Source organism: Agelaius phoeniceus, chromosome 25, assembly GCF_051311805.1.
Source record: "Agelaius phoeniceus isolate bAgePho1 chromosome 25, bAgePho1.hap1, whole genome shotgun sequence".
Taxonomy (NCBI): domain Eukaryota; kingdom Metazoa; phylum Chordata; class Aves; order Passeriformes; family Icteridae; genus Agelaius; species Agelaius phoeniceus.
The window spans coordinates 1701553-1726437 of NC_135289.1; the positions used below are offsets into that span (position 1 = coordinate 1701553).

Consider the following 24885-nt stretch of genomic DNA (forward strand, 5'->3'; position numbering starts at 1 on the left):
CAGGATGTCTCCTCTTCTCTGCTCCCACAGCTGTGCAGAGGGCAGTGACCCCCCTGTCCCCAAGCTCACACAGTGCCATGGCCATGCAGAGGCTCTGCTCCACAGCCAGCCCCATTCCACACCCTGCCCTGATGGATGCCATGGTGTCCATACTGATCTCTCCAGCTCGAGTTTGAAGCCAGTGAATCCATTGAGGCTGGGGGCCATTAAAGCAGCCCCAGTGCTTTTGTCCCAGGATAAAGAGCTTCACACAACACAGGGCAGGAGCCTCATTTGGGCAGCACCAGAGTGACCATCACTTTGTCAGGGTGACACTCACCCAGTCTTGGAGGCACCTTGATGCTCCTGGAGCTTTCTGAAAGGGGCTTGATAAAACCTCACCTTACACTCACCACCAATGCAAATGCACAAGTTTGTTCTCAGTCTCTGCACGCAGCACCAGAGACTGCCAAGGACACAGCAAGGTCACCCTGACAGAACTAAAATCACAGAATCCTCAAACACTTTGGGTTAGAAGGGACCTTAAAGCTCATCCAGTCCCACCCCCTGCCATGGCAGGGACACCTTCCACTATCCCAGGGTGCTCCAAGCCCTGTCCAGCCTGGCCTTGGGCACCTCCAGGGATGGGGCAGCCACAGCTGCTCTGGGCACTCTGTGCAAGGGCCTCTCTACCTTGTGTGGGTCAATGACTTCTGCTTCCTCTGTGGCCCCTTCCCAGACTGGCAGCTTAAAAATCACCAGTGATTCCTGAGCACCAGAAGAGGACCTGCAGTGCACCTGCACAGGCCTCAGACTCTGGGCAGTGAAGTTACTCAAATAAAGGTCTGTAATTAAATAAAACCACACAGAACCAAGCACACACTATCTGCCATATGGAGGGCATTAGTGCACTATAATGACACCCTGCAGCAGGAGTATAATTAAGAATATAGCAGGATTCCCATTATAAATCCTTATTACTGAGGGTTCATAACCTACTGTACAAACCTGCCTGGGGCTCAGGCTCAGCACACAAGAGCAGCTCCAGCAGCAGATTTCAGTCTCAAAAGCTACTTACAAAGTTGGGTGGAAAGGTTATCAGTCTTTTAAATTTCTGCAATTCCAGGAGAGCGTCAGGAGTTAAGACTTCATTATTTCCAAGCTTTAACAGCTGGGGGATGGGGCAGATTTGGTTTCAAATCATAATAAAAAAGAACCTCCAAACAAGCTGCTTCTACAGTTTCAAACCCCTCTGAGCACAAGAAACCCCCAGTGATGGTGTGAGCAGCCCCATCACAGCCCAGCAGGTCAGCTCTAAACTCCAGGGGAGAACTACGGGCATGTGAGGTTGGCAGATGATGCTGGGGCAGCACAGAATCACTGACATTTCCATTCTGTACCAACACCACAGCAAACCTCACATCACTGACTGATACTGAACCCCTGAAGGAAGAAGGGAGGCTGCTCAGACTCAGCTGGGATATGTCCTGGAGCAGAAGAACACAGGATTGCAGCATCCACCAGCATGTCTGAAAGGGATGGAGCAAGAGTGGGATCTGGGATGATACCTGCTGACTCCTTAATACAGGTAGAGAACTGCAAAATTTGGATTTGGGCCATGAATCTCATTTCTAGGTTGGTGACAGCCCATAAACCACTTCTGGTTCAGTTTATGATGCTTCAGCTTCTGTTCTCCCATTGCCATCCCATGGAGCACATGGCTCATATTTCACTGCTCAATATATTCCATGTCTCCAAAAGACACCAGCCTGTATGAACTCAGCATAACAAACACCAGAGGCCTGGAAAACATAATGCTCCATTTATTAATTCAAAGCTAAACTGCACCAGGCAGTTGTTCACGGCACATTTGAGCACTGGTACCCAGAGCTGCTGTGCTCCATCCTCCCCCAGCAGCCTTCCACAGCATAGAGACTTGCTGAATTTATTTCAAATCATTCTGCAAGTGTTCACCAGTGATAAAGGCAAACACATTTTCTGGCTTAATATGGTCTCTGAGAAATTCATTTGGATGGGGACCAGGGCCTGTTGCTTCACGCCACTCTCCAGCCTCTGTTTTTGTACAAATCCCAAAGTTACAAATCCAAACACGTACCAAAAGGAACTCATGGTATAAACTTGAATTTCACAACAGTGTGGGATGGATCTGCAGTATCACAGCCCTCCAAATATCAATGTTGTTTTGACAAACAGTAAAATCCAACACTGACATGATAAAGAGAATGGCCAAATGTAGCAACACAACTGCCCACAGCAGGGGAGAGTTCTACAGTATTGTTTCCTGCAAATACCTATCATTTTGCTTTCAAATGCTACCTCTTTTAACTGCAGTCTTATATAGAAACTTTGAGATTTCCAAAACCAGGTTGCTGGTTTCACTGGCCTCTGGTTTAAGTGGCAAACTGAACTCTCTTTCCAGGTACTGATCTTTGATAGCTTATTTAACTGGACAAAGGCTGCTCTGAGTCACAATAAAAAAGGCAAACCCCCCAGAAAGGCTTGAATCAATTCACTGTCTTTCCATATTCCTGCATCCTAACACAAACCCCAAAGCAACATAAAGCTCTCCAGCAAGGCTGGCTCTGGCCTGTGGGACAGAGCAGTGAAGCTGCTCCAGGCTGGAGAGAGAGATTTAAAGACATTTTTTTAAAATAAAAGCTTCAGAAGTGCTGGAAGATGCGATGTAAAGTGGAAGAGAACATAATGAAGGACTGGATTTAGTAAGGACACTGCGGCCGGACATTTCTGTTCCTGAAAAACACAAATGTCCCCAAAATGCCAGTGCTCACAAGGCTGTTACATAACCTAAACAGCCCATCATTCTCACAAGAATCAAAAGCTCCTGATTCACAAATATTGAGTTCACACACTTGAGAAGCTCCAAGAAACACACACAGAGGTGGATGGAGCTGCTGCACTGGCAAATATCACCCCTGTTGTGTCCAACCCTGGCTGCTGGAACAAAGCATGCCTGGTCTTTACATTGGCCTTTCAGCACACAGGTTTTCCTGTCCAACCAGTAAATTGTCTTACACTGGCTTGGATTGGCTTAGTTCCACATTGGCTCAGGGTTCCAACAGGCTGGGACTTTGCAGCACATTTAAAAATGGTGGAAACACAAAAGCTTTCACTTCAAAAAGTTCATCAGGCTGGAGGAAATCTCACCACTGGGGGCAAAGAGAAGAGATTGGACATGAGGGATGATGTAAGAATTCCTGACCTTAGCACAGGAAAACCAGGAGGAAACATTGGGATCTGGAGACAATAGAATAATCAGCCCAATAATTAAGCTGATTAAGAGCCTGCTGGCCATGCTTGGTTAGCAGAATCAAAACCAAAAATACTGACCCTACTACTGCTCCTGCCCTAGACAAAAGTGAATTACAACTGCTTCAGGCAAAGGGGGAACTGGAATGTGAGCTGAGGGCAGGGGACACCCAGGAACAATTGAAGCCACCCTGCCTGGTCCCACAGCCAAACCCAGGGCAAGCTGAGATTTGAGCACCTAAACCAAAGAATAAATGAAACATTTTCAGAGGCAGAGCTTTTACACACCATGCAATTTCACCAGGCACAAAAGCAGCAGCTCTTCCTGAGTAACAAGGGGAATATTTGCATTTTCTTTCAAGGGTGCTGGCTGGCAGCTCTGAATTTCAACTCCTGGGTGTTTCAAGGCAGTGGCAGGTTTTGCATCAAAAGCTTTCCAGAAAGTTTGACATTTCAATGCAAATGTTGTTAATCCTCCACAGTGAGCCTGTAATTAAGACACTGATTCCACAGGGTACTGCAGCACCCAACAGTCCAGACAAGGTTTAAAGGCACCCACAGTCTCCACCAAGTTCCTTCCCAGCTGCAAGCCTGAGGTGGAAGCACCACAGATGTGCCATCTGCTCCTGGCACCCATCCTTAGGGGACATCACCAGCCCCAAAACGGGTCAGGAGCTGGTGAAACACCACATCCATGGTTACTGCAGATGCAAAGCATTCCTCTCACAAGAGACACGGGGCACCACTGCACTTAGTCATCAGAGATGAATGTCCAGTGCCATAATTAGCTACAGAATATTCATTAGTTCTTCAACTAATTCACTTGGGAGAAAAAAAGCCAAAAAACTGGTGGACTGTGCACCTTATTTTTTCTAAAAAATCTAAAGTGATGTGCATGTTTTATTCAGTTCCCTAAATTTTTTTGAAGGATGTTTAATCTCTTCCTAGGAGCACTTAAGGCAGAACTACAACCTCATTTTGTGAGATGGGTACCAGAACCTCCAAAATTCAAATTCAGCATTGGAACAGATGACTTGACAGCAGGCAGCTGGAAGTGGAGGATGTCAGGAGCCAGGTCTGAGGCTAATTCCCAGCAGCCTTTCTTGTTCTTTGCCCTGATCATTTAACAGATCATTTTTCTTACCAGCACCTACCAGGCAGGAGAGCAGCCCCAGACCTTGACTGCAGAATCCCTGCTCAGAGCCTGGAGCATGAACCAGGCTGAAGGGCAGGTCTGGAGCTGCTCTAGAGAGCAGGAAGCCAGAGCAGAAGCAGATTGATCTGCCCTGAAAAGGGGGCTGGGGGCCAGAGCCCCCCTCCCTCAGAGATGCAAATCCAGGTTGTTCTGTACCAAAACCCCTGAGAGCTGCTGCTGCTGCCCCACTCATCCCTGTCTGCTCAACACTCATGAGCCAATGATGAAAACCAAATCCATCACTTCAGCCCACAGACAGGTTTGGAAGGATTCAGACATTTATGCTGACTGAGAGCTGTATCCCCTCACATGCCCCCTTGCCCCTACTCTGCTTCCCACCAGAGCAGGACTGAGCATTTCCACTCCTCACGGCCTGGGCAGTACCTGGATGTTGGATGTGGGAGTTTTTCTGCCCTTGCTCACACAGAAGTCCCACCTGGCAGCGGCTGCAGGGGGTCAGGAGCAGATGGGACATGGGCTGAACGGGCTCCTGGACAGCACAGAGCACAAAGCAACACTCTGGGCCAGCTCCTTGGCACAGGGGAGCTGCAACTGGGAACAGGGATGAGCTTTGCCAAGTGAATAATTCCTTCCCCATCCCACCCTTCTGGCAAAGCCAGCACCACCTTCCACTTCCAACAAAGGGCATTGGCAGCACTCGGCCAGGGCAAGGACGTGACCCTCTGCTCACAAGCAGCAGATTTTCTGTCCCCAGTCAGCCACCACAGCCCAGAGCAGGGTCAGCTCAGGCTCTGCTGCAGATCTCATCTGTGCAGGGACAGCACAGATCCCTCCCCAAGCCCCTGTGCCCTGCACAAACACACCTACAGCTGGCCAGGCCGGCAGGCAGAGTCCTCAGCTGGGAGAGCTGCACATGGATCACTTCCCTCAGTCACCTGCATCAAGGCCATTAAAATTAACAGAATAATATAAATCTGCCATTGTTTCCCCTTAGCACAGAGGGAAAGCCAAACCACTGCTAACAGGGGTGGCTCAACAAGGTTTATATTGCCCTGGTAAATGCAGAGGCTGCAAGTTGCATCCAATTCTAAGCAGTTGCATTATCCCATCCAGGGAACTAATTTGACACACAACCACAGAATTACATTTATGTTTAAATCTCACTGATGCCATTATGACCAGCCAGACTTTTTTAAAAGTGAGACCTGCCCCACTGCAGACAGATGTGAATTTTTCACATTCTTTCTGTGATTTCCTCACCTAAACATGAGAGGAAGGAAAAGCAGATTCCTCTCCTGGGGCTTGTCCGGCTGCCTCAGGGGAAATGAGGGATTTGTTTACAGGCAGGAGGAAGCAGCTCTGAGGGTTCATCTGAGCAGAGGAAGCAGAGGCAGTGCAGGCAGCTCAGCACTTGACCTCTGCTACCAATGCACTCGTGCCAAAGGCTTCTGCCCTTTCAGTGTCTGCTGCAAACAGCTCAAATAAAAGCACAGGGAATTACCCAGCCCTTCCAAAGAACCTTCTGCTGCAGAGCCTTTCCCTAAGCCGTGGCACAACTGACCTGGGCAATTAACAGTGAAGCCTCTCCAGCCCAAGCAGCTGCAGAGGAAAATATCTATTTGGCAACCCTGAGACCCAGCAGGGAGTGAGGGGGAGGGAGAGAACGGACTGAGGGATGGATTCTCACGTTGCTTTTAGCATCTCTAAATACCTCCCCCTTCCCCAGATGATAATTTTCTCTCTGAGTTAGGGCTGGAGAGGCAGCTGAGCATCAGCCAGTGCAGGGGCACAACCCTCCCCCGGGCTTCCACGCCCGGCACACGCGGCTCCACACCCCCAGCACCACGCCAGGGCTTTCAGTTCCTTTTCAGAGGACAAAGAGTGGTTCATCCGAGCTTATCTCTTCTGCAGCCCCACTTCTCCCAGCACAGAATCATCCCCAAAGAATGTTTCAGTAATGCTGCGGTGCTGAATTTCAGAGGGACACTTAATCTTGCCCCAGTGGCTCTCCAGGGCCAACTTTCTGAGCATGAAATATTTAACTGTCCGTGGGCGTCCGATATGATAATAAAGTGACTGCTAACCAGCCGCTGAAATGAGCGTGTGAGGAGGAGAGCAGGAGCTATCAAATACACAAACCAGCCTAACTGCTGCCTTCCTTCCATCCCCATGAAGCCCTGGGCACTGCTCACACTCCCCAGCAGCAGGGACCCAGCAACACAACACTTCCAAGACACTGGGACAATCAATAGGGAAGAACTGGAAGGAGGAAATCAGGAGAAAGGTTGGTGAAGGGCATTGTTACCAAATCTTTCTCATTTTGGGGATGTGAAAACCTATCTGGCTTGCCTAAAAGAAACCAAGCCCTGTGTCATGGTTTGATGCTGGCACAATGCCAGTGCCCCCTGGGCATGTCTTGGAGGTTCCTTCAAGGGGATCGAAAATATCGTCATTATCATCACATATGATGAAGAGGAACAAGATTACAAAGCTTTGGTTGACACTGGTGCACAGTGCGCATTAATCCCAAACAATCTCACTTCCTTTTTCAAACCAGGACACCCTGTATTTGAGCAAAAAACTTTGAAACTGCTTGCAATTCTGCTACTCCCCCACTCCAGTGAACTTTATCTTTTGCCATTTAACACCTTGCAGACTCCCAGGTGAGCACGCGCCTGTTATTGCCTTGTGAGAGTGAGCGGAGGCAGCGGAACCCACCCAGGACCCCTGAGGGCAGCACGGCAGAGGGGAGCTCCTGCTGCACACTCGTTCCTGGCACAGAGGCTCTTTAGCAAGCTCAGCCTTACCTCATCCCACTCTGAAGCAAAGGATGGGGACTTCTCCAGCCTCTTCTTGCCGGTGCTGCAGTTGGAGAGCGATTCGCTCCGGCTCCCCATGGCATCGTCCTCGGTCGGGGAGCAGGTCAGCAGGTCAGAGTCCGACTTGGACAAGCTGCGGCTGAGTTTGAGCTCGGCTTTGGGTTTGCTGCCCGGGTGGGCTCTGCCCACAGCTCTGTCCCCCTCTGGCTCAGCACACACGTGGGGCGTGACCGGGGCTGCGGGATCCGCCCGGCTGACGTGCTGCACCGTGGCGTACACCACGGTCTGCGTGGGGTCCGGGGAGCTGCTCCGGGCCGGTCCTGACGGGGCTAGCTCAGCATCCTCCAGCTGCATAGCAGCAGGGTGGCTCGTGCCTTCAGTGTCCCCCTTCTCCGAGGAGGAAGCGAGCCTGAAAGGGTCCTCGCTTATCTCACAGATTGGAGAAGAGCCGTGGAGCAACCCTGAGAACTGCTCTGGCACCTGGATGTCCTGGCTCTCGGCAGAGTCCTGGCTGCGGCCGCCGCTGCTCCTCCTGTGGTCTTCAAGGGGATGAAAGCAGAGAGGAGGGGGAAATTAAAAACGTGGAAGAAGCAGCAGCAAAATTCCAGCTCTCTCCCTCAGCAAGGGAGGGAGAGATCTAAAGAGAGAACAGTTCCGTATTGTTCCGTGTGCTCAACTTGTACCCAAAGTCATGGCATTTATGAAATTCCAAACACTGGCCCGATTTACGCAATCTGGCAGCTCTCCGTGTTTTTTATTCCTGTTAACACTAACTATCAGGCCTTGCTATATAAGGCCAAGAGAAGTGCTAACTATATCCTGCAGAGAGAGCAAGTGAGGTGGGAGCAGCAGAGACGGAGGCTCCTGGAACATCTGATCCCTTTCCACAAAGGCCAGAGCGTTATTTAGAGCTGCTCACCCGGCTCTTGGCACGGGCTGCAGGGTGGGAAAACGCCTGGACTGCAATCGACCTGAGAGTTCCAAAATCCGCTCCCAAAAAAACCCACTGCTTCCCTCCCTAGTGGCTTCCGAGTTTAACCTCTCCTCCCTGCTCAGGGGAGAGAAATAAACAGTTTATGCAAGGAAAAAAGCTTGAGCAAAAAGTCTCTTTTGCAATGAACTGAGCACAGAGTGGTCAGAGCTGGTGGAGCACTGGCTGCCCCAGAAATGTGACACTGGTTCCCAGCTACTTCTGCCCCAGCAACCTTAATATCAGGTACCAGGGTCCTGCATAAACCATGAAGAATTGACTGATCCTAAGTGCTGGGTGCACAAACACACACACACAAACATGCACTCACCTTTGTCACAGCTGAACAAGCATTTCAACTGCAGAAGCAAAACTTTGTCAAGCCAACAAGTCTAACTTTGGTTTCCTAGGATTCCTTCACCCTCTCAGCATTGCTTGTGAATTTTAACTGCTTCCATTTAGTGCTGAAGAAACTCTTCAGTCTGAGAACTAAAAATTGATGCTGCAAGGGAACAATACAGCGAAATGCTCTGATAATGAGGCTCTGAAGTGCAGGGAGGATGTTTGGATCTGAAGAGGAAATCACTTGCTTTGCAGACAGCAGCTCTGGGAAGCCAAGGCAAAGGAACCCTCCTTTCCGTGAGCAAAACAGTGAGTTCTACTCCAACTAAAAGTAACGTGTTAGCAGCACAGAGAGCCCAACTCAGCTCCCAGCTTTCCTTTCTCTTTTCCTTTTTCCTTTCCAGCACCAAGCCTGACATGGGGATTTTCAAACACCAATATCCATTGGGCTTTGTGGTCTGTCCTCATCAGAACTGGGCAGGAAAGTGCTGAATTAGTCATTTGCCTTTGTGTGGGGGTCTCAGGTACCCCGTGCCTGGTGAGGATGGTGAGTCCCTCTCACAGGCACAGGAAGGCCAGGAGCAGCCACAGCCCTCACTGGGATCAAGTGATGTGAGGGATTATCTCATCCTGGATCCTATGAGTTAGAGATTCCAGGACAGTGAAGTAGTTGTTGACTCTCTTGCACAGGCACATAAACCACCAGTTCTGTGACTGGAGCTGCCAAGGGGGAGGCAGGTCCCAGTGCTGGCTGAGAGGCACCAGCAGCAGCACCCCAGATTACAAGGCCAGACTAAACCCAGTTACTTTGCATAAAGCTCTGAAGCTCCAGTGCTGGAGAGAAACCTCAGAGGACAAACCCCAGAGGAGCTCAGATGTGCTGCATTCACAGGACAGACTGGTACTAATGCAAAGCCACAGAGAGGTGAGCAAGACAACAGTGATGGGACAGTCACATAAACCTGTGGGGAAAGCAAAACCTCTGCAGTTTTTCTTCCCAACCTCTTCCCTTCCTTGGAAACCATTTCTTCCATGCCCAGCTGAACCTTTACTGACATTTCTGCTGCAGGCAGAGAGGCAGCTGGCCAAAGTTTGTGCCACGTGCTGTAACACTTGAGTCCAGCCAGAACAAAGTGCTCCAAATCCAGCTCCAGCACCTCACAAAAGGGCTCCTGTTGGACAGGAATCCCAGCCACCCACTCATCTGTGAGCTAAGAGGGACTCTGAAACACAGGGCAGCTGCCAGGAAAGGAAGGGATGGAGCGAGGGCAATAGCACTTGCTCAGAAATTGTGAGATACATCTTGAAGGAGACATTTCAGAGCCTGCCCTGAAAGCTGCAGACAGAAGAACTAATGTAGGAAGTCATCTCAGTCTTTATGACACTGAGGTGCACACAGCAGGAACATGCAGGGCTCTCCAGGCCTCTCCTTTCAGGGGATCTGAAAGAATCATCCTCCTCCAGTTTCATGTGAGTTACACTCAGAAAAAGGTCCCTAGCACAGGGACTTCTGCCCAGCTTCCTTCATGGATTTCTCTCCCTTCACTGATTTTACCCCCCAGCACAGATCATTTGACAGATCCTGCCTTTTTCAGCCACAGCCTCATGCAGGTCTCATCCACAGGAGAGGCTGCTCCCAACCCTTGCTGGGATCAGGAGCCCTTCCTGGGTGCAGACTGTTTGCATCCCAGGGGGAATTCCAGTAAGAGCTTCCCTGCCAGCAGCCTGAGCACTCCAGATACGAAGCACTTCCCTAAACACTCCATGCTAAGCTGTAACCACCCTGCCTCCACTGGATTTCTTCCTCTCTATATCAACGGCAGGATTTGTCTCACAACCCTGGATTAGGAGAATGAAGCTGTTCCTGCAGCTGCTGCCTGCTCAAGCTCCCCAACCTTAAAATGAGTGAGGGCGTACAGCAGCCTCTGATCTGCACGTGGAAAAGGCTGCCCACGTTACATCATGCCAGAATTTGTCAAGTGAGGAGCAGGCAAATCTCCCTCCTGTGAAACAGAAGGCCAGAGGAAGAAGCTGGCTTTGAGGGGTGCAAAAATATCCTTTACCTACAACAGGACTGAAATACAGGCCCATCCCACAGCCAGCTACCTCGTGTGGAGCCCAGCTGAGGATGGCACACTCCTGTACTAACCTCACCAAGCTCAATCATTCCAGGCAGAGTTTATCCACCTGAATTTGTTGTGCACTTTTGTGCTCCCCTCTTCAGAAAGGGCAATGAGACACTGCCCTGCTTAGAGAGATCATCAATGTGATTCTGCACAACACCATGAGAGCAGAAACAAAGGTTTGGTCCTGGGATATAGGACAGAAGGCTGTCCTCTGTCCAAGGTAACACCATGTGAGGACACACAGGCTGTGGGTTTGTATTGTCCTTCATCTCACAGCACACCTAGAGTTGTCCCCAAACCTTTGTCTGCCATAACCAAGTGTCCCCACAAAACCCCCCCAGCAATATCCACCCTGCTATTTCAGCAGCCATATTCTGGCTCTCAGAAAAAAGTTTCTTTCAATCTCTCTGCAGCTTGTTCTGACTTTATTGCTGGTTCATTCCAGCTCTCTGGTTAGCAGCACAGTCACACTGTGCTGGCTGAACCAGGATAACCACATAGAAAATCTCTAACAGGAGGAAGGGCAAAGTGGGGGCTTCAAGCTGGACCTCCTATGGAAACAGCACAGAACAACCTCAAGTATCAGTCTGTAGTAACTACCAGAAGGCACCAAGTCAGTCCTACCTGCAGCTTGTCACTGCTGACAACATCTGGGTGTGACTCCTGAGAAGCCAAACAGGTCAAAACTCAAATCTCTTCACCCTCCATTAGGTCTCTCTGGAGGCAGCAGGAGCTGAGAAGCCTCCTCCTGGTCACTCCACACACATTCCTCCTCTTTGCTTTATTTTCACACCCTGTTAGAGGGCCTGAGTGCCCTGACTTCAGGCATGTGACTGCACACCAAAGTGGATGGGAGAGCATTTGGCTTAAACCACTTCTGATACTCTGCCCAAAACATGAGGCCAATCTCTCCCAGTGCTCCAGCATGTGACAGCGAGCTGCTCTAACACACACAAAGGCCACCAAAGCCAGTGGATAATGCCACATTCATCTGCTGGCTGGACACAGGACAACTGGCAGCCAGAGGAACAAAGGCAGCTATCACAGATGAAAGGCACCATTAAACCCACATGCCTGAAATTCAGCCTTTCTGCTGCCCTGAAACGCCCTTTCAACAGCCACAAGAACCCAAGCCCTCCTCTCCTGACCAAAGGCTGCTCCAGAACTCATGCAGAAGGCCAGACCCTCAGTCTGAGAGCCAAGGAGCAGTTCAAAGCCATGCTCCAGCCTCTTCTGTGCCTTGGGATTCAGCTGCTGCCTTTGATGCTCCAGGGCTCTTCTGACCCAGAGGTGGGAAAATTCTCCAACACCCCAAGTAAGGTTTTGGTCTCTCCCTCAACTCTTGCTTAATTCTGCCACTCCTTAAATTTATCTTCTCCCCCCACCATCAGCCACAGTGCTGACTGCATTTAAAGAATGGGAAAGACAGGGAAGATGAGGAAAAACTCAATGGCATCCTTGGATTTCTCCCACTGTAACAGTGGGAAGGGCTCCAGGCTTGTTACCAACACTTTCCATGGAGTGCAAACCATGAAGTCACAGCTTTGATCTTTCCAACTGCACATCAAAAGATGAGACTCTGCTCTGGATCCATAAAGATCTTCCTGCAACCTCTCCTGTCTTCAGGAGTTCAAGGGAAGAGATCTGCATCAAGAACAGGCAGCTGCCTTACTCTGAGGTTTTATTTTAAGCTGACACATAATTAGGACATACCTCCACTCTTACCACTCCAGCCTGGACAGTGCAGCCAGGGGAAGGAGTGGAGCAGTTGGGATAACCAGCAATAGCTGCTCACTGATGAAAGCCTGGAAGCCCTCAGTGGCTGTTGCCCAAGGACTGTTCCTGGCCCAGACTGAAAGCACCAACCTGAAAAGCTCTCAAAACTTGCCTCTGGCAGTGAGGGGCTTTGGCAAGTGCTGGTGGGAACACAATGACCTCTTGTGCCACCCTGGAGCAGCCAGGAGAGCAGCAGGACCTGAGCAATGAGAGCTATCATGCTGCAAGGAGGGGAAAAAAGCTGCAGGTCTGACAAAGCACTCTATGAGGCATCACCTCAAGTCCTTGTTGGCCCCGTCCATCCTCAGAGGCAGAGGGGTCCCAGCGTGAGAACCCAAACTAAATCCACCCAAATTCCTGCTCAGGACTTCTGAATAAAGCGGAAATCTTTTCCCTCTAAACAAATCTTTTGTTGTTATTGTTGAAGGAAAGCCAAAAAGCCAACAACAGCCAAACACAAGAGACAAGGTGTTCCCAGATGCTTTGTGAAGCTCAGAGGTCCTTCAGGGTGAGGCGAAACTGCCTCAATATCAACCTGTGTACCCCGTGCTCTCAGCCAGTTCTAGTCCCTGCTCTACACATTTTTGTTTTCCTCCTGTTAGTTTCCAGCTCAAATTAGCTCTAGCACAGAGCAGGATGTTGATTTTACAGCAGGACAGCAGAAACCTGCAGCGCCAGCTGGATGGAGAACACGGCTCACTGGAACACTTGTGTTGCTCATCTTCCCTGGCAGAGGCACAGCCTCCAGCCTCTCACCCTCTGCCTTTGCTTGGCCAGGCATGAGATTTGGGCATTTCTGAGGTCACAGAGCAGATCCTTGCAATCTCTGAACTGTCCTACAGAGGAGCTGCCCTTCCTCTGTGTACACTCTGTACAGGAACGCTCAGAGCTCTCCTTCACACAGAGATTACCAGGAAACACAACAATCACCCTCCAGCCCCCACCCAGCAGAGACTTTCATTGTTCCACTTGCCCTCTGCCCTCACATCTTCCTGAAGCACATGCAAGCAAACAGCTCTGCTTTTTGGATGGTCACTCACCTTTTGTTTTCCTGTCCACTGCAACCGGCTTTTTAGTTTCTGCTGTAAGCAACAGCTCGTAGGGGTGTTCCTCTTCCTCAGCTCCACTTCCCCTGCTCTTCCCCCGGGCAGCAGAGGCCTAATGAAGAACAGCACAATGTGGTGCTCTGTAAAGCAATGCTTTGTCCCAGCATAAACCCCACAGCCTCTATGCCAGGGGTTGAGCACAGAATTCACTGTGGAGCGTGAGCCAAACTGTAATACTCCCCTTTGGGCTTTTTTAACCCCCTCAAAAAAACCCCACCCAAACCCCTTTAATTTTTAGTATTTCAGGCTGCTGACAGCTTTCCAGCACTGACCAACTGAGCAAGGGCTGCAGACAGCCTGGAGGGAGAAAAGAGCTGAGAGCGTTATTCCTGTTCATCCCATCTCAGACTCGCTGGTGCTGTTGGAATTTGCACAGTCATTCACTTTTTAGCTGCTGGCCCTATTAGGACAGGGCTGAAAAGAACAAAAGCCCAAATACCTGCCACCCTCTCAGGCATCTCAGATCTGCATTTCTGACCTCAGGATGTATGGTATATTCAGAGCTAAGGAGTCCTCAGGCAGCACTGTATGAACTCAGTTTAACTTCAGGATGTGCAGCAATGATTGTGCTCATTTAAATCCCCCAAAGCCTCTACTTAGAGCTGGTTTGTAACCCTGGCAGACTCTCCCTGAGCTGTTCTGGAAAGCCACCAGCCATGTGCAGGGATGAGGTTTTGGTGCAGGATCCAGACAAGTCGTGCTGCACTCGCACGTGTTGGTCTGTATCAATGCCAAGGATGATGGACACTGGACACCCTCGTGTGCCATCCCAGTGCTGAAGGGACTAAACTGGCCACAGGGCACCCTGCCAGCACAGTCAGCTGCCTTCCAGCACCATCTCCTGGCCAGACCCTGGCAGATTGATGCAACCCTGTCCCAGGAGCTCAACATGACCAGGAATGCACCCTCAGAGGCTCCAAGAGAGCTGGGGAGGGGCATGGAGTGAGACGAAATTGTGAATGCCCTGGAAGTGTTCAAGGCCAGGTTGGATGGGGCTTGGAGCAACCTGGTTGAGTGGAAGGTGCCCCAGCCCATGACAAGGGCTTGGGACTGGATGATCTTTAAGGTCCCTTCCAGCCCAAACCACTCTGTGACCCCACGTGTGACTATCCCCAACCACAGTGGGACAAAGCCAAGGCAGAAAGCAAACAATCCCTACCTGCTGCCAGGACAGGGAACAGCAGGTCTGAACAAAATGTGCCCCCAGGGAGGGCTCCTACTGCTCAGACCCCTGGACCTGCCACAGCCTCACCAGCAGAGCACAGCTCCTGCTTCTCCCCAGAATGAAAGCACCAGAGCTGCTCCAAGGGCAAACTGCAACCCAGCCAGGAGCTCTGGAACCTTAAAGGAGTCTTGGAGAGGCACCCAAGAGTCAGCAGCACAGAGGATTCTGACAAAAGCCATGAACCCACCTGGCTTTTAAAGTGACTTTCCCAACAGGAGGAAATGGGCCATGTCTGGCATGGGAAATATTTATTTATTCTACTTGCTTTGAGCAGGAGCTGCCAGCAGACCTGCTCTTTTCCAGGTGAAGGAGCTCATAACGAGCAAATTAGGGAAAAATTCTGACCAGATGGTGGCACAAAACCGTCAGACCAGAACAGCAGGTAAGAGGTTCTTGACAGTGATCTTGTAAAAATCCTGCCCAGCAGCAGCCTGTTAGCACAGCAGCAGCCTGGACCTTCAGCCAGGCTCTGTGCTCTCCTGACATTCCTGTGGAAGATGATTCCTGTGCTGTCCTCTTTAAATGCACCAAAGGCAGAAGCTCTCCAGCAGCACACAGTTCCCAGCTTCTACTCTGTGAACTTTCACAGGCCTGGTGACACTTGATTTTCTCCACCTCTCATCCTTCCAAGCTCTAAACAGTGCTCTAGGTTCAAATTCACTCAATGGAGACCATTGCTGGAGGAGTCCTGCTTGCTCTGTGGGCTTTGTGACGAGGAGCAGCACCACCAAGTAAAGCTTTCTTCCAGTGCAGCTTTTAGTTCTTCAGCCGTGTTGTTTGCATTTATAAATGTTCATTGCTAGCAAAGCCCAAAAATAAGATGCTGTGAATAATGAGGATGCTCTTTAAGGTGTACTTAATCCACAGCAGAGGACTTTGAAAGACTTTTTAAAGGCTAACTCATCTCTTCCTCTCTTCTCCCTCCCCAGAGCTGCAGACCAAACTCACGGAGCCAACGTGGCGCCTCGTCCTTGATCCGCACTTCCCTTCCGGAGACAAGCAGTAAACAACTGGAACTGAAGTTTAATTTGACAGTGCAGACTCTTACTCAGCTCCAAACCCAGAAGGTTTCTGCAGATAGTGAAAGGCACCACTCAAGCACCTCCAAACAATCAGCTCCTTTGCCTGTTTGTACCAACGCTTTTCCGTGATGAAAGTGAAGTTTCTTGTTTACGCTCATCTGCTTTGACTGATAGCCCCAGCTTGGCAAGGAATAAAACGACTACTTTGGAAAACTGGAGTTTGGCCCAACCCCAGAATACTCAATGACTAAGTGTCCTGGCTCCAATGAGAGAGCAGGGCTAGAGGGTGGCAGATTGGGATGCTGCAGCAGAATGTTTACAGCATTCCTGGAGCATGTGCGCACCTGCCTGGCCCAGGGAGAGGTGATAAAAGATGGGCAAGAGTCAGAAAAGCAGAGCAGGCCAGGAGGAACAAGCAAAGTAAAAGGATCAGCCCCAAACTCCTCATCAGTATGTCCAAAAGGTCATTTCCAGGCAGCCACATGCTGCCCGTAAGTTTTGTCACTGAAGTTGGTCACAAATCAAGGTCTCCCCAGCGAGTCACTCTGCCATTTGCCAGCAAGATTCCCTTTAATGGATTGTGCTTCCAAAGCCATTAAAGGCAGGACAACACAGCAGGTGTTTGGTAATTAAACATGGCAAGAAAGCTCAGCAGGAATGGTCAGGGCACGTTTCCCTCCCCGTGTTTATTGTCATAAACAAATTCTGCTTCCCAATTACTCCACGACCTGCTGCCCAGCTCTCCTCTGCCAGAGCCAGGCACAGGACTGGTTGCCACCCCCTGCATTTGATCAGTCCACAATGTCACATCCCAGTTTCCCAGCTCACGCACAGCTCAGAGTTTACTCCCTCTCTGCAGTCAGTTCTACTACATCAGGCCATGCTCACCCGTGTCTCATGTGGATTTGACACTCTCCAGAAAACAGAGCTCATTTATGCCTTGCAGAACTCCAGCAGATCAGCACACTCAAAGAAAGCACCTGCAGAACCAGAGCCTGCTCTGACAGCAGAGGTGGCACACACTCCACAAGCTTCACACACAACCCACTGCCTTTGGGAGAGCACAGAAATCCACAGGGATTTGGATTTGCTTTGAAGGTTTTCCTGGGTGTCAGCAGAAGTTGCCAAGGCACACTTGTGGTTTCCCACAGCCATGTCTCCTGGAGAGTCCTTACATCTGAGGTTCACAGTAGGTGAATAAGGTGAGCAACAGGAAGCCCCAGCAGCAACAAAATGAAATGAGAGAGCTTGAGCTCCATCAGAAAAGCAGCTCACACCACTGACCCCTGCAGAAGGCAGCTTTAACACATGCTGGGCCAGATCCTCAGCTGAATTCCAGCCCCTGATCCCTGCTCATGTCAGTGGGACCCACAAGCCCGTGCAGCTCCTCCACAGCTGGGAGCTCAGAGGAAGCAGGAACTCGCAGCCCCTCCGTGCTTCAGTCCAACTGAAGATGCCTGTGGTGGGATCATTACTAGAGGGCAATGGTCCACATCACAACGTGGCTCAGAAAAATCTCTCCCTAAGGGAATTCTCAGCCAAGAATAGGAAAGTAAGGCTGAAGGTCAACTCTGAGGTGCCCTGGAAGAACCGGACAAAGGAAGTTCCCATGGTAAGGGACAGCAGCAATGCTGAGTGAGGGAATGCTTCACATCCACAGCCCAACGAGCACAGGAGGTAACAGCACCCTTGGCTCCTCCCAAACTATTAAAACTGATGTTAAACCACTCTTCCATGAAACACCCCAGAGCAAGCCCCATGTACCTCACAGGGAGCACTGTGGCTTGTCTTCTTCTCCACATTCTGCTCCTCCTCTTCATCAGGCGGGGGCTTGGCCGGCGGGGGAGGGCGTTCTCTCTGCAGGTGAGACAGACACTGTCAGCTCATCCCTTCTGCCCCCCAGCCCTATGGCCCCACTGCTGTGGGTGCAGCAAGGACCCCTTCAAATTAATCTTGGTGGAGAAGTTCAGCCCTAACAGCCCAGAGCTGGGCAATGGCTGCTGCCTTCTCTCCTCCTCTTCCTCACGATCAGTGTCCCACCTGTCCCACCAGTCTCACTTAAACCCAAACCTGCATCTCCACAGCATTACACAGGGCAGGGAGCAACGACCTGATCAGAAGAAAGGGCTTGTGGCTTAGTGAAACTGATGCCAGGGCACCTTTGATAGTGGGAAACCCTAGGGATGGAGAAACTAAGCTGCACTGCTCTCCTCCGGTATCCCGGAATTGCAACTGGGCAGCTGGGGCTGCTCCCGGGGCCACCTCCTGCCCAGCCACAGCTCCATCTAATGGCCAAGGGAGCAGCAGAGCTGCACTGCTCGAACTCCAGCCAGCTACTGGAGCATGTCCCTCTTCCTGCTCTCTTTTCACTGCAGTTCAGCTCTCCTCTTTCCTTACTTGTGATAGAACTGAGCTCATTTCACACCAGACACCATCAGCACAGGACAATGACAAGATCTGATCAGTAACAGGACTGCCTGGTACTGCACACCTGAGAGATCTGCCCAAAATATCCATCACCAAAGCTTATGTCTCATTTCTATTCTGCTTGCTCTCAGCACAAGCCAAAGGCTGCACCTCTTTGCACAGAGGGGAACCATGGTTACTGTGCCCCCAGCAGTTTAATTGTTCACTGCTGCTCTGCCTTTTGTCCAAAAACGCCTCCACAGAGCAGGCTTTGGAAGACCAACCAGAACACAGAGCCTGAAGCTGACCCAGCACTGCAGGGCCCGTGTCCCATCTGCCCCATAGCAGCCTTCCTGCTGATTGCTACCATGGCAGCAGATGCAGCTGACAGAAGGTGAGGAAGACACCTCTGGGGACAGTTCCAGGAGCTCTGTGCTGCTCTGTAAAGCCTGGAGTACCCTCTACAGAGCTCTGCAAGTAATACACAAAAAAAAACAAAACCCTTCCACTGCCAACTAGCTTCCAAGAGGTTATTACAGATAACTTCCTGAGAGCCTTAGCTGTAGTAAAGCAGTGAGCCATGAGAAGATGCTCCACACAAGTCTGTAGAACTTTTTTCAGGACAAGAAGTCAGCCCTTCTGCAAAATATAATCTCCTGGCAGACCAAGTTTCACTGGCACCAGTGCACTGCCAGAAAACAGAAGGATGCAACACAAGGTGAAACCAAGAAGTGGTTGCTTTTAGGCAATCCCTGTGAGCAGAAAAGGAGAGATACCTGCCTGCTCTCATCGATGTCAGGGAAGGATTTAAAGATTTCCTCAAGCTTGGGCAGCTTGTTGCAAAACCCAACCCTGCAGGTCAGCCCCCTGTGCCTCTAGGGCAAGCACATACAGCTACATACAGGCCTGACTGCAGCTGCTTTGAGGCCACTGGGCTCAGCTTCCTTGCTCCCAGATTCCCGGTCAGACGATCTCCCGCTGGCCAGGCTGTCCAGGGAGTGGCAGGACGTGGCGTTGTACAGAGCCTCGTAGGGGCTCTCCTCTTCTGGGTTCACATCAAAATCCATGATCAGCTCTGTGACAGCTTTGTCCACATCACCTGCAGGGGGGAAGAGAGAGATGGGATTGGCCCTGGATGTCCTGACTCGGTGCTGGCAGGGAGAGGAATGCTGGTGATGCCCACCCTGAGACGTCCGGCCCGAGGGATCGGTGGCTGCAGCGAGCGGGGCTGGAGCAGATTTCTCCACAGCTTTGGCACTTTTCTTCCCAATGGTGTAATCTGCAAGGGGGTTGGGGGACAGGGTCAGCTCATGTCCATCTGGCTTTCTGTCCCCTTCAGCACATGGCGCTTCCTCCCTCGTGGGTGGAAGGCCAACTGTCAGCTTATTAAGTGTCCAAAAAAAAATAACATTATTAAAACTTGCAGCTCAGATCTCAAAATAGAAGCAGGCAGCCTCTTTAATCACAGGCACAAGGGGAGGGATAGTCCTTTGAACTTTCAGAGTCTTTAATCAGAAAGCTGCAAAGCTGCTGCACGGACACAGAGTCACGGAGCAAATTCGTGTTGTAGACACAAACTCCATCACTGAACAGAGTCATAACAAGAAAAACCAATTCCAGCTGCAGCCCCCAACCACAGGCAAAGCCAGAAACATTCAGCTGATGTAACATCCAACAGCAGCTCCCTCCTGGGGAAAACTAACAACCTTTATCTGCAACACCTTCAGTTTTAAAGCCCATCTTTGTCTTCACTTTCAGAATAAAGCTCAAACATTCCAGCCTCACAGGCACAGCTTAGTTAAAAGTCTGAGAAGTGCTTTGAACCTGCAAAGCTCCCAAATGCTCAGCATGAATAATACACCCCAGCTCCAAATGCTTCTGATCCTCCCCACAGCTGAGAGGAAATGCAGACAGCGTAATTACAAGGTATGAATTTAGCCAAGATGTCACATTTCATTCCCGAATTTGGACAGACACAATGGACCAAGCTCCTTTATAAAACACAAGTAATCAAGGCCTTTTCTGTAAATCTCATTTGCAAATTCCATGCCCAAGCCTCACAACGAGGCGAGGAGCAGGATGTGAGATCTGTGGACAGCGATTTGCCTACACAGACGCGTAAAGGGGAGTTACACCAGAACCATTTCTAAAGCTGTTACTTTGAATTCTGCAAGCAGATTTAGGCTATCCTTAATTTTAATTAACTTCTAAAGTGAGCTAAACAAAGCTCAATTAAGCCCATTTAAACTGTAAAAGTCACGCCACACTCTCTCAGCAAAGGACTAATCCTCCTAAATCCCCCCAAGTCCTCCTCCAAACATTTGGTCTGGGGAAGCTCACCCCAGCGTTTCAGCACCGGATCTTCCAAACCAGCCTGAAACTGATTTCAGCACTCTCCAGGTCTAGAAAAGCACATCCTGTACCTGCCTTGGCAGCATCACCACCCAAAGCTTTCCCCTCCTCCCCAGAGGCAGAGCTGCATTACCCACCTTCAATGAGAGCTGCTATGTGCTGGCTTTTCTGGGAAGGAAGCTCCCTCACAATGTCCAGAGCAGTCAGGCCTCTGTTATCCTTTATGTTCACATCAATACCTGTGGCCACAGGGGTACAGAGGGCAAAAGCAAGAATATTGTCTAACTATGTGCAGGTTTGTGTATTTCATCAAGTCACATTTGTGATCAGCACTGGGGGGAGCTAAAAGGCACTCTAGAGACAAATCTAAAGCCAAACTCCAAGAGCCAATCTCTCCTACATCCTGCTCCAAGGAGCTCTGACAGCTGGATAGAGAAACCTGCTGCACTAGAAAGGGATTTCCTCAAGCTCTGGGTGAAGGGATCACCACATTAGTGCTTCAAAGGGGGAACATTCTCTCACCTGCAGCCAGCAATATTTGTACCACATCTGTCTTGCCAAACAAAGCAGCTTCGTGCAAAGCACTGCCTTTCTCAGTCTGCAAATTAAATGGAAACATAGCATGAAGCCAGACAGCAGGGAATGGTGAGGGAGGCATGGCTTAGAGGGTTACAGAAGCAATAAATACACGGCCTTGTACACGAGGTGTGGGCAGCACTACCTATGGCTGAGGACAGACTATCAATGTTATTACAATGCTGAGGATGTGGGATGGAAAAATGGGGATGGTTCCATCAGAGAGAGACCAAGAAAGGGCCTTCTACAGCTCGGCAAGAGGTCATGTCCTGGCAAGGAAAAACAAGACCCACATACAAGCCATTGCTGTGAAAACAGCACATTCACAAGTGGCTTGATAGGAAGAGACACGTTTGCCTATCAAGAGCTCACAGCACTGCAGGGCAGAACAGCTTTGGCCACAGGGTGTTTGTGTCCCTCACTGTGTCTGTGTCTCAGGCGTGAGGCATGCACAGCACCCGAGCCCCTCTGGGCAGCCTCCCCCAGCACCCCAGAGCTGCACACACAGCCCAGCAGAACACAAAGCTCCCCTCAGCTTCTGCAGGGAGGGTTGGTGGAGCTCTCCAATCCCCAGCCAGCAGCCTGGCCCCCACTCAGACACACCAGATTGTCACAGACATCTTTTATGAAAAATCCTTTCCTTAGGATTTTTTCTCCTGAGAAGCTGTGAGGCCTCAGGAACAAAATGTAACCAATGGTTTTCTGCTGCTGTGGAATGCAACAGGTGCATCTGGGATTGGGCTCATGTGGTTGTTTCTAATTAATGGCCAATCACAGTGAGCTGGCTCGGACACAGAGCTGAGCCACAAGCCTTTGTTATCATTCTTTTTCTATTCTTAGCCAGCCTTCTGATGAAATCCTTTCTTCTATTCTTTTAGTATAGTTTTAATATAATATATATCATAAAATAATAAACATGGAGTCAACATTCTCATCTCTTCCCTCATCCTGAGGCCCCTGTGAACACCCCCACACCAGATACCTGGTAGTTGCTGTCCATGCCAGCATCCAGGAGCACGTGCACCACTGCCTTGTGCCCGTTCCTGGCTGCCAGGTGCAGTGGAGTGTGTTTCTTGGTGTTGCAGCTCAGCAGGTTGGGGTGGGCGTTCAGGAGCATCTTGACCACTTCCAGCCTCCCGTAGAGCGCGGCCAGGTCCAGGGGGGTCTCGAATTTGTTGTTGCGCATGGTGGGGTCGGTGAGCTCCTCCAGCAGCACCTTCACCACCTCGGTGTGGCCGTGCTGGGCCGCGCAGTGCAGCGCCGTCTCGTTGTCGTTGTTCTGCAGGGCACAAGCGGCAGCACGTCAGGGCCGGGGCAGCGCCTTGCTCCAACGTTTAAATCCATAAATGAGACAAAAAAAAAAAAAAAAAAGCAGTGGGGAAGCAGAGAGCCCAGTCTGAACCAGCCTGAGCTTTGTTTCACCATCTCCCTGGGTGTTTAGTGTCCCCTGACAAGCTCATTGCCACAGCCTCAGGGATGTCGAGAACAACGCACTTCAGCTGTGGGAAAGAGGGACTAGAGATGGCCCAGCCTGCTTTCCAAGCACCAGGGGCAGAATCCTAAAGTTTAAGGGATGTTCAGCTGTATCCAGGTTCCCATTAATGCTGCTGGCACCTGGGAAAGGCAGTCTGGTGTCTTGGCAGCATCCCACACTTCAGGGTGCCACAAAAATAAAAGGCAGGCAACCTGTTGTTGAATTCTACTATTTGCTGGAGCTTCATTATCATCATAATTTTAGATTTAAACTTCAATTGTTTCAAATCCTACTTATCCTGGTTATAACAGTCATTCCACCTCTGCAATTCTGGCTGTTTAGAGACAGGGTGCACCCAGCCCCATGCAGTTTGTGAACCAGAGAATTGTGCAATTCCACCACTGCAGGAACAAGCCAGGGCTCAGGTCAGCTGAGGGAAGCAATGTCTCAGTGACAAGGGAGCACCCCCAGCTGGAAGCCAGACCCAAACCAAAGCATGCAGCAGCAGCCAGGCCAAGAACCAGCGATGCAAAGCCCAAAAATGAGCAGTCCAACACCCCACATGTGTAGGTGCAAAATAGGAACATGCCCAGATTTAACAGAGACTTTTTTCAAATTAAGTTCCTCTCAAGTTTCTGTGTGTCATCCACAAAGGGATTCTGGTTTAAGCACTTTAGAAACAACTATCTGACAATATAACCCCCAAAACATTTTAATACAAACAGTTATACACTTCAGCTGAAAGAATTGTGGTTGAGTTTGTCATTTAACAACATTTCCAATAAAATAAACAGAATGTTCTTGTCCTGCTGGAGGCAGCAGCACCACTGCAGAAGGGAATTTGATCCCTGCCTGCTGTGAGAGCACACACATGCCTCGGGACACTGCTCAGTATTTTGCACCATGTCACAAACTCGTGGGGCTGCACGAGCACTCGGATCCTGCTGAGGCGTTCAGTCACCCTCAGGAGTCCTGTCCATCCCCCAGGTGTTTGTGTCTGGCTTTTGCATCACTTCTCAGCCACAGGCAAAGCAGGAAAGGGAGCAGGAGCTGGGAGAGGCTCTGGCAGCTGCAGCTTGCAGGGCAGTGAAGGGAAGGAGCAGAATCAGGCACGTGCAGGGGGAGGGGGCACACGGGGCAAAGCATCACTGCCAGCACAGAAGGTCCAAGTCAAACAGGCTCCATCCTGGGGGGAGGCACAGACACGTGGACAGAGGGTACTGCAGGATACAGAAATCTGCACAAAAAATATACAAAGGGAGTGAGAGGGGACAGAGTAGGGAACATCAGAGCTTGCACCTGCCGGTCAGCTCACACTGCTGCTCTCGGGCATTTACAGGGTTGGCAAATCCCATTATCCCCCTTTGATGGGGTGGGAGTGCAGGGATCAGGGAGCCCACGACAGCTGGGCCAGGCTCTCAGCCTGCCCTGTGGCATGAGGGATCCTCTCTGCCAGGCTTTGTGCAAAGACTGGATCAGCCCAGCCCCTCTGAGCAGTGGGTCCCTGCCCCAGAGCTGTGGGGGCACACGCTGCTCGTGCCAGCCCTGGCTGCTGGGCATTTCCCTGGCTAGGACTGCCCCCCTCTCCTTTCTCCCTAGCACAGGGTACATGTGCCTCAGGGGAATTTGAAGCATGCAGCAGTTCCAAGCATCTGCCTGAGGGCTTAGAAATGGGAACACGACATCGTTTAAAAACATAATTGTTGGAGACTTCCCTCATCTTCCCTGCAATTCAGTCCAATTTTCCCTAAGCAGATTGGGGCTCCAGTGCTTGAGGCAAAATCCCCAGACTTTCCTCCTGCAGCAGAGATCAGCAGGCAATAAACTCCCTTGAATCATCACAGCAAGTCTCTCCCAATTCCACACTGTGCAGTGGAAACTCCCACTATTGCCTGAGTCTTTATTGCCTGCATTTTGGGAGAGTTTTGAGCAGCCAAAAATACTCCAGTTCTTCCAGGCAAGGGAGTTTGCTCCCTTCCTGCATCACCTCTCCAGGCACAAACCAGAGCAGCGAGCAGGAGTGGTCAGACCTACAGATGTATCAGAGATGGAAAAGGAAAATTCCATTCCAGCTGCCAGAAGGCACATGGCTTCAAATTTCAGAACTACTTAGAAAAATAAAGCACTCAGGAGGGCCGAGGGGCTGCATTCCTGCAGGAATCCTTGCATCCCCCAGCTCTCAGCTGGAAGAGAGGAGCTGTGAGCACAAACAGGACACGAGCAGGGATGGCTCTACTTTCTCATGGGCTCCAGCACAGGTTGCAAGCC

At 50.5% G+C, this 24885-nt stretch overlaps 1 protein-coding gene across 6 annotated transcripts in view; it reads right to left on the reverse strand.

Moving 5' to 3' along the window:
- The window catches only part of ANKS1A (ankyrin repeat and sterile alpha motif domain containing 1A), a 73789-nt gene that overhangs the window by 28736 nt on the left and 20168 nt on the right, over nt 1–24885 (reverse strand). For 5 of the 6 annotated variants that reach the window (XM_054648562.2, XM_054648561.2, XM_054648560.2 and 2 more), the window contains 8 exons: nt 22126–22422; nt 21090–21165; nt 20705–20806; nt 19399–19494; nt 19118–19314; nt 17574–17666; nt 13497–13614; nt 7231–7781 (listed from right to left, as the gene is read on the reverse strand). In XM_054648562.2, the coding sequence (XP_054504537.2) occupies nt 7231–7781; nt 13497–13614; nt 17574–17666; nt 19118–19314; nt 19399–19494; nt 20705–20806; nt 21090–21165; nt 22126–22422 (1530 nt within the window). The remainder of the gene's footprint in view (nt 1–7230; nt 7782–13496; nt 13615–17573; nt 17667–19117; nt 19315–19398; nt 19495–20704; nt 20807–21089; nt 21166–22125; nt 22423–24885) is intronic. The other variant, XM_077190508.1, reaches the window with a different exon arrangement.